We start from the raw sequence: 11177 nt of genomic DNA, 5'->3' as shown, positions 1-11177 counted from the left end.
CCTGCCCAGTGGTTTTTCTTTCCAGGTTTCTAACCCTTCAATCGTTTCGGTCACTCGCCCCTGTTCTCTCTCCAGTTTGGCCTCGTCCTTCCCAAAGGGCGGCGCCCAGAACTGGCCCCGGGACTCCCTGTCGAGCGCAGTGGGACAGGGACCCCCGTGTCTGACCTACGGTGCTGCTGTTAACCCAGCCCCGACTGAGAGCAGCCTTTTCCGCAGCCGCATCGTGTGACCCACTCTGCCCCCCGGCTCCTTCCCAGCTGGGCCCCCCCAGCCAGCTAGTCCCCAGTGCGGAGCTGGGTGTCGGCTTTTGCCTTCCCAAGTGACGCACTTTGTGCTGGGCTCTGTTCAATTTCAGCTGGTCGATTTCAGATCTTTTCTCTCCTTTGTCAGGCATGGCTCCAGGTTCCAGGCCCCCCCAGCGCGGAGCAGGGACGACCCCCCTGCAGCAGGACTGTATCGGGGGAGGGGGCCCACAAATCACCGGCACGTGGGACCTACCATGACTATGGTCTGCTAGATCCAAAGCTGGACGGGGCGGGCAAATTTCATCCAGAGATTCCCCAACCTGAGCCCACTGAGAGCAAAGCTGGTGATCACGCCCATCCTTGCTCTCCTTAACATCTTAGTTCACGGGAGGCAACAGGCAAAGAACAGGTGAGACACCAAGCTGCCACCCACGCCCAAGGCACCGGCAGTGGCAAGGAATTGATTAAATGAGAGATGCCCAGATGATGCCAGCAGGTGACACGCACCCCCATGTTGCAGAGGAAGGCGGACCCTCCCCCCAAAAGTGTTCCTTCCCCGCCCCCAAACCTAGCCATCAGCTGAGTGCTTTGTAGCCATAGCCCTGCAGCCGAACCCAGCTAGTCTGGCTCAGTGAGCTCGCGGTGCCAGGCCCAGCTCTGGGAGCTTGGAGGTGTAGGAGACTCGGGACACCTCAGATGCTCCAGGGCCCATGGCCCATTTGGCTGGCCTGTTGGGACCCCCCCTCCAGTTAGGTGCAATGAGCCTCTTCCGGCCAGCAAACCACTGCTCCAAAGGCAGCTGCTACCCTCCCCCTCAACCCCCGAGCATCTCACGGCCGATGTCTTTCCCTTGCGCTGCAGGCCACTCCCCCGGCGAGCAGAAACAGCCACGGCGTCTGATCTGCTATCGGGATTTAATAGAAGGGCGGGAAATGAGTTTACCCGGCTCCGGGGATGCGGGAGGGACGGATCCATGGGGCTGAAACTACCCAAGGTGCCTGCTACAAGCAGAGAGATCCCCCCCACTGCCAGTGAATTCAGCCCCTGCCTGCCCACAGCCACCGGTAACTCCCCCGGCGGCGTCGGCCTTCCACGGCCCGAGGGGACACCCCATTGGTTCCAGGCCCATGTGCTGCAACGGGACAAGGTGAGGGGCACGTGGCTGTCGGGCTTTGCAGAACCGGGGAGGGACTTCATGGTGGCATGAACAGCTGGTGACGTGGGTGACAAACACGATGCTGAGTTCTGCTAAGCCCGGTGTCTCCCCAAGGGAGCAGGAGATGGTGCCTTCAGAAACTCCCAGCCTAGATGTAGGGGCCACTCGGGTCCTCCCAGGCCAGAGAATTTCCACTCTGAGCTCCCTGCAGCCAGCCCTTATCTGATCGTGGAGCTAGCGCCAAGCTTTTAGAAAAATGCCCCATCTTGATTTAAAGCCTCCTTCTGATGGAGATGCCACCCTCTCCTCTGATGAGCAGCTGCCATGCTTAATTCCCCCGCCCTGTGAAAAATGTGCCCCTTATTTCTAAGCCTGAATTTCTCTGGCTTCAGCCCTGCTGAACCAGGTCCCTCTGTTGCAGAAATCTTGCCCCTGTGTACGTTCTTCCATGGTGGTTCTAAGGAGGAGCAGAAAGCTGGGAAACCCAGCACCGGAGGAAGGGAAGCATGGGGGCACTTGGGCAGATCCTTTAAAACTCTTAGGCCCAAATTTTCAAAAGTGGGAGGCTTCTAGAACCCGAATGAGGCTCTCAAGATCCAGTTTATAGGCAGGGTTAATCCGAATGGCGAGGGAGCCAAGCCGCGTCATTGGACTTGTGGAGCACTGAGAAAACTCAAGCCCTAGCGGCTGAATTAAGGATTTGGGCCCAGAGCCGCCAAGGTATTTCAACTGCTCTTGCCCCCTGGCCTCACTTTATGTGTGATCCAGTTTTGAGAGCTGGCCAAAATGTGGCAAGTCGTTTAAAGCTTGGCTGATGATTTTTTTCTTTCTTTTTTTTTGTGGTGGGGGTTGGGGGTGGAAGAAAACCACAGCCACGCACAATGTTCCCCATCTGCGTCCACTGAAACGAAGGGACATTGGTGAGAATTTTTCACCGGCAGGGCAAACGTTTTCCACGCATGTCGCACTTTTTTGTGATTTCCCCCCCACCCCCGGCCCCCTTTTTCTTGGGGAGGTTCTCATAGATTCCAAGGCCAGAACTGACATCTGTGATCAGCGTATCTGACCCCCCCACCCCCGTATAGCCCCAGGCCAGAGACCTGCCCCGAAAGAATCCCTAGAGCAGATCTATTAGAAAACCAGCCAACCTTGATTTAACAATTGTCAGTGATGGAGAATCCACCATGACCCTTGGGAAATTGTTCCGATGGTTAATTACACTCACCATTAAAAATTTACACCTTATTTTCCAGTCTGAATTTGTCTAGCTTTAGCTTCCAGCCATTGGATGGTGTTAGACCTTCCTGTGCTGGACTGAAGAGACGGTTATTATATATTTGTTCCCCAGGGAGGTCCTGATAGCCGGGGAACAAGCCACCCTGGACCTTCTCTCTGTGAAACTAACGAGATCGAGCTCCTGGAGTCTCTCCCTCTCAGGCGGGTTTTCTCACCCTTTAGACGTTCTCCTGGCTCTTCTCTGACCCCTCCCCGACTGATCACCGTCCTTCCTGAATGGTGGACACCAGAATGGGACACGGGATCCCAGCAGCGGTCGCCGCAGGCCCAGCTCCAGGGGTAAAATAACCTTGCTGTGCTTACTCGAGATTCCCTCGTTTTCGCATCCTATGATTGCATTAGGTCTTTTGGCCCCAGCGTGGCACCGGGAGCTCCTGTTCTGCTGATTATCCCCCTTCCACCCCCAAATCGTTGTCAGAGTCGCTGCTCCCCAGGAGAGGGTCCCCCAGCCCGTACGCACAGCCGACATCTCTGTTCCCAGCTGGATACATTGGCAGTTAGCCCTATTATAATGCAGCTTGTTTGCTTGCGCCCAGTTTACCAAGCGATCCAGATCGGTGACCTGGATCAGTGACATGGCCTCTTCAGTACTGGCCACTCCTGCCATTTTTGGGTCACCTGCAAACTTGCTGGACGATGATTTTAGGTTTTCTCCCAGGCCGTTGACAGAAACGGTAAATAACGTTGGGCCGAGAACGGGTCCTAGAGGGACCCCGCTGGAAACGCACCCACTCGATGATGCTTCCCCAATGACCGTTACCTTTGGAGCTCTATCAGTTAGCCAGTTTTTAAGCCATTTATTGTGGGCCACATTCATTAGGCATCGTTCTAGTTTCTTAATCAAAATTTCATGCGGTACCAAGTCAAAATATTATATTGACACTATGACCTTTATCAACCAAGCTTGTAATCTCCGGAGAATTGGGGGGAAATTGATTTGTTTTGCGGGTTATTTTCCACCTTGTGGAGGGGAAATGTCCTCACAATGTTTTATATTGGGTGGGGGACATTCCGGTTACTTCTGAGGTTTTGGGCTAGAAAAAATTCATACCACAAAGGTGAAAAACACTGTGGTGAGAACTGGGTGGGTGAGCATTTCCCCCGACAGTGGTCCGTAGCATCCCACAGCAGGACGTACGTGTGTGTGTGCGGGGGGAGATCTCTGTTAGCCGAGGATTTGGCTGAGGCATTGTCACTCTCAGCCCAGTGCCCATCGTCCGGCCAGGCCACGGCCTCCCCGGTGGCGCCCACATGCCAATGACTGCTGCCCAGCCTGGGCCCCACCCCGCACTCACCCCAGCGGCGGGTGCATGGCCCGGAGGTGCCGGACCACCCACCGGCGCTCCCGGAAGCTCTTTCCGCACAAGGTGCACCAGTGGGGGCGCTCCCCCGAGTGGATGCGCAGGTGGGTGGCCAGGGCCGAGGACTGGGTGAAGCGCTTGCCGCAGACCCGGCAGGCAAAGGGGCGCTCGCCTGTGGGCACCCGCAGGTGCTCCTTCAGGTCGGTGGCCCGCTTGAACTGCTTGGAGTACACAAAGCAGATGTATTGCCGGGCATCAGGCGGGGGGGCAGGCAGCCTGCCATGTGGGGAATGGGCACTGGGGCTCGGGCGCCAGGGAGGGGCGTGGACTGGCTTGCCCTGTCCAGGAGCGGCAGGGCTCAGAGGCCAGGGAAGGGCATTGACTGGCACACCCAGCTCATGGGCATCAGGGCTCGGGCACAGTTGGGGTGCCCGGTCCAGCTTCTCCAGCAAGAAGCAGCGAGCACGACCACCCTCCTCTTCCTCAGCCCCTCCCCCCCGTCGTCAGCTTCCCCACAGCCTGAGTTGCCGGGGGACAGCCAGGCACCCGTGCCAGGGACAGGGGAGCCCTGCTGTAGGTCTCGCTGCACTGCCAGATGCTGCCATGCCCCAGAGCACCGGCTCACTGCCGGCAGGGACGGGCAGGCACCGTTAGCCGGGAAGTCAGGCCCAGGGCCCCCGGCAGAGGACCCGAGGGGCACCCAAGTTAGCACCGGCCCCTTGGCGTCACCACCGCCATCTTGCGGCAGGTCCTTGGCGCACCCACCAGTGTCCCGCCGGCTCGGACGGGTCGGGGGGGAGCCGGTTTCGCTGCCCGGGGGCTGGGCGTGGATGCGCAGGTGGCCGGTCAGCGCCAAGGACTGGGTGAAGCGCTTGGCGCACACCCGGCAGCGGTAGGGGCGCTCGCCCGTGGGCACCCGCTCGTGGTCCCGCCGGTCCGAGGCACGCTTGAAACGCTTGGGGCAGAACGAGCAGGCGTAGGGCTTAGCCGGGGGGCTGGCGTCCTGCCCGGGGCCAGGGCGTGGCCGCGGGGGCGCGGCCAGCAGGGAGGGCTGGGCAGGGAACGGGTGCGGCCCTGGGCGAGTGCGGCAGCGGAGGCCACCGGCCCCCTCCCGGCACAGCGGCTCCGAGACGTACGGCTTGCCCATGCCCAGCGGGCACCCGGCTCCTTTCTCCTCCTCTTCCTTCACCCTCACCACCTGGATCTCCAGGGGCTCCCCCGCCAGCCTGCGCTGCCCCCTCATGGTGGCTGGGGTCTGTGGGCCACCCCCCAATCCCTACCAGAAAGAGGGAAAGGAAGGGTGTAAATACAAGGGAGAGACAAACAGGGATGGGAATAGAACCCAGGAGTCCGGGCTCCCAGCCCCCCCCTGCTCTAACCACTGGCCCCACTCCCCTCCCAGAGCCAGGGAGAGAACCCAGGAGTCCTGGCTCCCAGCCCTTCAAGTGAACCTGTGGGATGTTTGGGGGGACTGGCATGGGGGAGGGGCTGGGCCCCCACCCCCGGGGGTCCCCAGGGAGCAGCCGGGCGTCGCAGGGGGCAGACCCCCCCGCAGCCCGGTCTCGGCGCTGGGTCCCGCACGGAGCAGGGGGCTCCTGGTGGGGAAGGGGCCCCCCCAACTGGGGTATCCCCGGCCCATTTAAACCCCGAGTGGCCGGGGGGGTCCCCAGCCCCATGCACTTCCCCCCCCTTTGTCCCCTCACCTGGCCCGGCTCAGCACCGCCCCCCGCACTCCCCCTAGCCCCGGGCCGTCCCGCCCCTTTAAGGGCCCAAATCCTGGGATTTAAAGGGGAGGGCAGCGGAGATTTTCGTGTCTGGCCTTTCCTGTCTGCGGTCAAAAAAACAAACCTGCGTTGTTTTTCTTTAAAGCGACGGGGCGGGGGTCCCCCCAGCACCCGCCCCCCCGGGCTTTCCCTGACCGGGAAGGAACAGATACACCCTCCCCCCCTCCCGTTGGGCTGTGAAGGGCGAACCCAGGAGTCGTGACCCCCTCCCAGCCCCCCCCGCTCTAACCACTAGCCCCCACTCCCCTCCCAGAGCCTCAGAGAGAACCCAGGAGTCCTGGCTCCAAGCCCCTTGCTCTAACCACTGGACCCCACTCCCCTCCCACAGTTGGGGAGAGAACCCAGGAGTCCTGGCTCCGAGCCCCGCTGTTCTAACCCCCACAGATCTTAGTGGGGGGTCTATGGGAGAACCGACATCCAAACCCAGCTCAGCTCTGCACCTCTAAGGCCAGCCCATGAGCAAGGCTGGTTCTCTGGCCCCCTCTAGTGGCTGGTGCACACACAGGGCACGTCTACACTGCACACTCAGCCTGGCTCCGACTCACATTTGAGCTGCAGCCCCCAGACAAATCAGCCCGACTCGGGTCAGCCCGCACTCGGGCCCTGGCTCCTAGGGCCCTGCTAGGGGGCCGGGGCAGAGCCAGCGTTCTGATGAGCCGCTGGTCCTAACCCTCTCTTCTGCAGTGTGGACACGTTAGCCTGGCTGAGAGCCAGACCCAGCAGCCGTAAACCCAGGTTTCCAATTCAGTGTGGACATGCAGGCACAGGCTTGGCCACACCAAGTCCCAAAGACCTGGGTTCACAGAGCCGTGTAGACGCACCTTAATTGGCCCACACCCTCGATGGACGTTTGAGGGGCCAGACATCCTACCAACTAACAAAACCCACGATTTCTGGCAGGAATTTTTGAAAACCTGTCTTCTTTTTATCAAAAGCCCCTGCTAAAATGTTTGAGGGGGCTGCCCCCCCCCAAAAAAAACCAAAACAACCAACACGCACCTGAAAAAATGGCCAGTCTTTGAAAACCATCTTTCATGCAAATGACCGGATCTGGGTTAGAAAAAATTCAGGTGCAAAAATTCTGGTTGTCAAAACATTTGGGTCTTGAAAACTGACCGGGCAAACAATTAATTTGTGGCCCCAAGTTTCTCCTTTCGAATATTTTTGTTGCTTGGGGAAAGTCCCTGGGGTTGAAAACTATTTTTAAGAAGACGGTTGGTGAGAACATGCTGGTTTTTCAGCAAAAGTTTTCTTGCTGTCGGGAAACCACTTGGAATCTCCTTCCTCAGAAGTCTTTAAGGCCCGGCTTGACAACGCCCTGGCTGGGATGATTTAGTTGGGGTTGGTCCTGCTTTGAGCAGGGGCTTGGGCGAACACCTCCTGAGGCCCCTTCCAGCCCTGATCTTCTGTGATTTTTAGTAAAATGGCAGTAAAAAAAATGGAATAAAACATTGGGGAAAATGTGTGTTTCTGGTAAAATAAAGGGCACCTATCTTTTTGTTTCAAAACCTGGTTTTTCCAAACCTATTTTCAGTTTGGAAAATGTATTTTCTGATCAAAAGTTTGGGGATTTTAACCATGATTTTCAGTTGACACAAACTGGGGTTTCCAAATGCAGCTTCAGTCACAGAAATTGTTTTTTAAACCACATTATCCGGCCACTTCTTTTGCTTTTGGTACAAACGTTGGATTCTCCAAACCCCCACACTTCTAATGAAAACCTGAATATTTTCACCCCCGAAATGTCAGTTTTCTTGGTCAAAACTCCCAGTTAAAAAAAAAAGGATTTTGCCGGAAAATAACTTGGGTGAGAAATGGGTGGTAAAGAGCCGCTTGGGACCCAAAGCCGTATCTCGCCGGATGTACTTTTTGGTACCAAACCAGCCGCCAAGCTCCCCTCCAGCAATGAGCTGGACTCTGTCACGCCTGCAGCCCCTGCCCTGTGGGAATTCGAACCCCAGCCCTGACACTTCATTCCACACACACAAAAACAACAACAAAAAAGTGTTTTAATTAATAATAATAATTAAAAAACCAAGAGAACGAAGATTCCACCGTAAATCGGAGCTATGGAGGGGGAGCAGCTGGCCAGGCCGGGCACCTTGGAGTGATCTGGGCTGGGCGGCCCGAGGGTCCAGGTCTGTCCTTGGATTTCCTTCTCCGGGACCATCAGGAGGGTGGGAGTCCTTGTGTGTGTGTGTGGGGGGGGGTCCAGCTCCCCTGCCTCCACCTGCAGCCATCTGGGGGCGCCAGACCGAAAAACACTATGTGAAGATTGGTCCCAGTGCATGGTGGGCCTTCCGTGATGGCCCCTGGCTGTTGGCCACTGTTTGAGGTGGGATACCGGGGCAGATGGGCCTCTGGGACTGATCTGGGGGCAGGATACCAGGTTAGATAGGCCAGTGGGGCTGCTCCAGGGAGCAGAAGCAGGCCGGATACCAGGGTAGATGGGCCATCAGGAGCAATATGAGTCTATTTCTAGGGAATATACTATCACCACGACCCTCTATGGGGGTAGCCAGGGCAACCCTGCTCCTCCCCCCCAACCACTGGCTGTAGGACTGAGCTATCTGTGCCCTAGAGGCGAAAGGCCCCGTGCCCCCATTCCCTGCTCCTCTGAGTCAGCCAGTCCCTGTCCTGGGGCCGGATGGGAGTTGGCGCCCCCTTGAGGGGAAAGGCGCCGTGCCCCATTCCCTGCCCCCTAGTGAACTACCACCCATAACCCCAGTATTTACCCAAGTGCTCCAGGACCCACATGGGCTCGATTGGCCCGGTCCAGCCTGCCCTGCCCTATCTGCGAGGGGCACCCTCTGTCTTGGAACACCATGGGGGGCATCTGTGGGGAGGCCAATGCCTTGGGCTGGGGTACAGGGGGGCTGCCCATAGGGGTACAGGGCACACCCCCTCCCCTAGACAGGGTGTGGGGGTACAGTAGGGACCACCATGCCCCCAGAGTCAGGGAGCCATGTGGGTACAAGGGCTGCTGTGTGGCTAAGCCATGGGGAGTTGCCAGTCTGGCTCCAGTGCTCCCCGCGCCCGTCAGGGCGGCGCCTGCCCGGCCGCGGGGCTCCCCGCGCCCGTCAGGGCGTGGGCGGCTGCCCGGCCGCGGGGCTCCCCGCGCCCGTCAGGGCGGCGGCGGCCTGGCCGCGGGGCTCCCCGTGCCCGTCAGGGTGGCGGCGGCCCGGCCGCGGGGCTCCCCGCGCCCGTCAGGGCGTGGGCGGCGGCCCGGCCGCAGGGCTCCCCGTGCCCGTCAGGGCGGCGGCGGCCCAACCGCGGGGCTCCCCGCGCCCGTCAGGGCGGCGGCGGCCCGGCCGCGGGGCTCCCCGTGCCCGTCAGGGCGGCGGCGGCCCAACCGCGGGGCTCCCCGCGCCTGTCAGGGCGGCGGCGGCCCGGCCGCGGGGCTCCCCGCGCCCGTCAGGGCGTGGGCGGCGGCTGCCGGTGCTTGCGGCGGATGTGCCGCTGGAGCGTGTTGCGCTCGCCGAAGCGCATGTGGCAGTCCTCGCACTGGAAGGGGCGCTCGCCCGTGTGCACCCGCTGGTGGTGGGCCAGCTCGCCGGCGTCGCGGAAGCTGCGCTGGCAGATGGGGCACTGGTGGGGCTTGCGCCCGGCGTGGGTGTACTTGTGCCGCTCCAGGTGGGACGTGCGCTTGAAGGCCTTGCCGCAGGCCCGGCAGACGTGGGGCTTGTGCTCCGAGTGGGTGATGCTGTGGCGCTGCAGGTAGGAGAGGTACTCGAAGGTCCGCGAGCACACCGGGCAGCAGTACACCTTGCGCAGCCCCGCCCGCTCGCCCGCCGCGCCCGCCTCCTCCACCAGCACCGTGTAGGGCAGCCCCTGGCTGTCGATCAGCAGGTAGCGGCCGTAGCGCGCGGCCTCGCCCGGCTCCGGCACGGCCTCCCCGGGGGGCCAGGGCGGGGCCCGGGGGGCACGCAGCCGGCCTGCCTCCTCGTCCTCCTCCAGCTTGAGCCGCCGCCCGGACGGCTCCTCCCGGGCCGGGGGCTGGTGCCGGAGGTCGGCGGCTCCGTCCCTGGGGGGCCGCGAGCCGAAGGGGTGGAGATCCATGGGGCGGGCAGCACCCCCCGGCTGGCGGGAACGGCTCAGAGCGTCTGGAAGGAGAAACGGGGGGGGGGGGGGAGTGGAACGGTCAGCTGTGTGTCATAGACCCCGCACCATGTACGGGAGTCTCCGAGGGCTCAGATGGGGCCTTTTCCCTCTGGGGGGGCACCGGCTCCCATCCAGCCCCTGGATCCCAGCTCAGTTCCCAGTGGGAGAAGTGGCCTCCTACATCACCCCATGGCCACAGCAACACCTGCTGGCCCCTGGCACCCCCTCACTGCCCCAGTGCTCCCCTGCCCCCCCGCTACCACCCAACTGCCCCAGCTCACCCCCACTGCCCCCGGCACACACCCCCATCCCTGCTACCGGCACCCCGCCCCCGGGGATTTATTTACCTTTCCAGGCACCTGTGCCCAGCATCCCGTCTCCGGGCTCATCGCGGCTCTGGTGCCCACACGGCCGGCCTGGCCAGCGCCGAGCACGGTGCCCTCAGCTCATCCTGCGGGGACAGGGGGCAGCGCTGGGGCCGGCTCCGAACCAGGCCCGGGGAGGGATCCAGCAGCTCTGTCCTGGTTCCAAATGGGGGGCGGCACCGGTCCAAACCCGGCTGGATGTGGTGGTACCGGTCCGGTCCAGGCTGGGGCGGGGAGGCGATAGCGATCCGGACCCAGCTGGGAGTGCGGCACCGGTCCGGTCCAGATTGGGGGGCGGCACCGGTCCGGTCCGGTCCAGGCTGGGGGGGCGGCACCGGTCCAGGCTCTACGCGCCCGGCGCCCCCCTGCGCCCCGGGGCCATGTGCCGCCCCCTGCGGGCTCTGGCGCCCTGTGACGGCCCCGGGTCCCCGCCGTGGGGGGGGGGCAAGGGGGGGGTCCCGTCTGTCTCTGTCCGTCCGCCCCTCCAACCGCAGCAGGAGCCGGTGTCGCTGCAAAAGGCGACCGGGTGGAAACGCCGCGCTCCAATCCGGCCCCGGACGCCTGGGTTCCGAGGTGAGGGCGGGGGGCAGATACCCCCGCCTCAACCCCCGAGGGAAAACCCAGCCACACACTGACCGTGTGGGGGGGGCGGGAATGTTTGACCCCAGGCAACTCCCCGTGTCAATCCCTCTGCACACACAGCCCAGCGCCTGAGAGAACCCAGGCGTCCTGGCTCCCAACCCCCCCCCCCCCCGCTCGAACCACTGGCCCACACTCCCCTCCCAGAGCTGGGGAGAGAACCCAGGAGTCCTGGCCTGCAGCCCCACCCCTGCTCTAACTACTGGCCCCCACTCCCCTCCCAGAGCCAGGGACAGAACCCAGGAGTCCTGGCTCCCACCCCCCACCCCCGCCGCTCTAACCACTGGCCC

The 11177-nt window shown here is 61.8% G+C and overlaps 1 protein-coding gene across 1 annotated transcript; it reads right to left on the bottom strand.

Moving 5' to 3' along the window:
* Positions 1–9196: 9196 nt before the first annotated feature.
* LOC141976258 (zinc finger protein 524-like) lies at positions 9197–10609 on the bottom strand. The gene is made up of 2 exons (XM_074937151.1): positions 10231–10609; positions 9197–9885 (listed from the first exon to the last, which is right to left on the bottom strand). Exons 1-2 carry the CDS (start codon positions 10253–10255, stop codon positions 9197–9199), a joined length of 714 nt encoding a protein of 237 aa, XP_074793252.1. The 5' UTR covers positions 10256–10609.
* Between the last annotated feature and the right edge of the window lie 568 nt (positions 10610–11177).

This window comes from Natator depressus, chromosome 23 (genome assembly GCF_965152275.1).
Source record: "Natator depressus isolate rNatDep1 chromosome 23, rNatDep2.hap1, whole genome shotgun sequence".
Taxonomy (NCBI): Eukaryota; Metazoa; Chordata; order Testudines; family Cheloniidae; genus Natator; species Natator depressus.
The sequence above is the reverse complement of the archived record's forward strand: the minus strand, read 5'-3'. Positions and strand labels throughout refer to the sequence as shown.

Coding starts and splice junctions, on each gene's coding strand:
- LOC141976258 (XM_074937151.1), bottom strand. CDS start 10,255: ATGCTGGGCACAGGTGCCTGGAAAG. Junction 9,886..10,230: donor GGGCACAGGTGCCTGGAAAG/GTAAATAAATCC, acceptor TTCTCCTTCCAG/ACGCTCTGAGCCGTTCCCGC.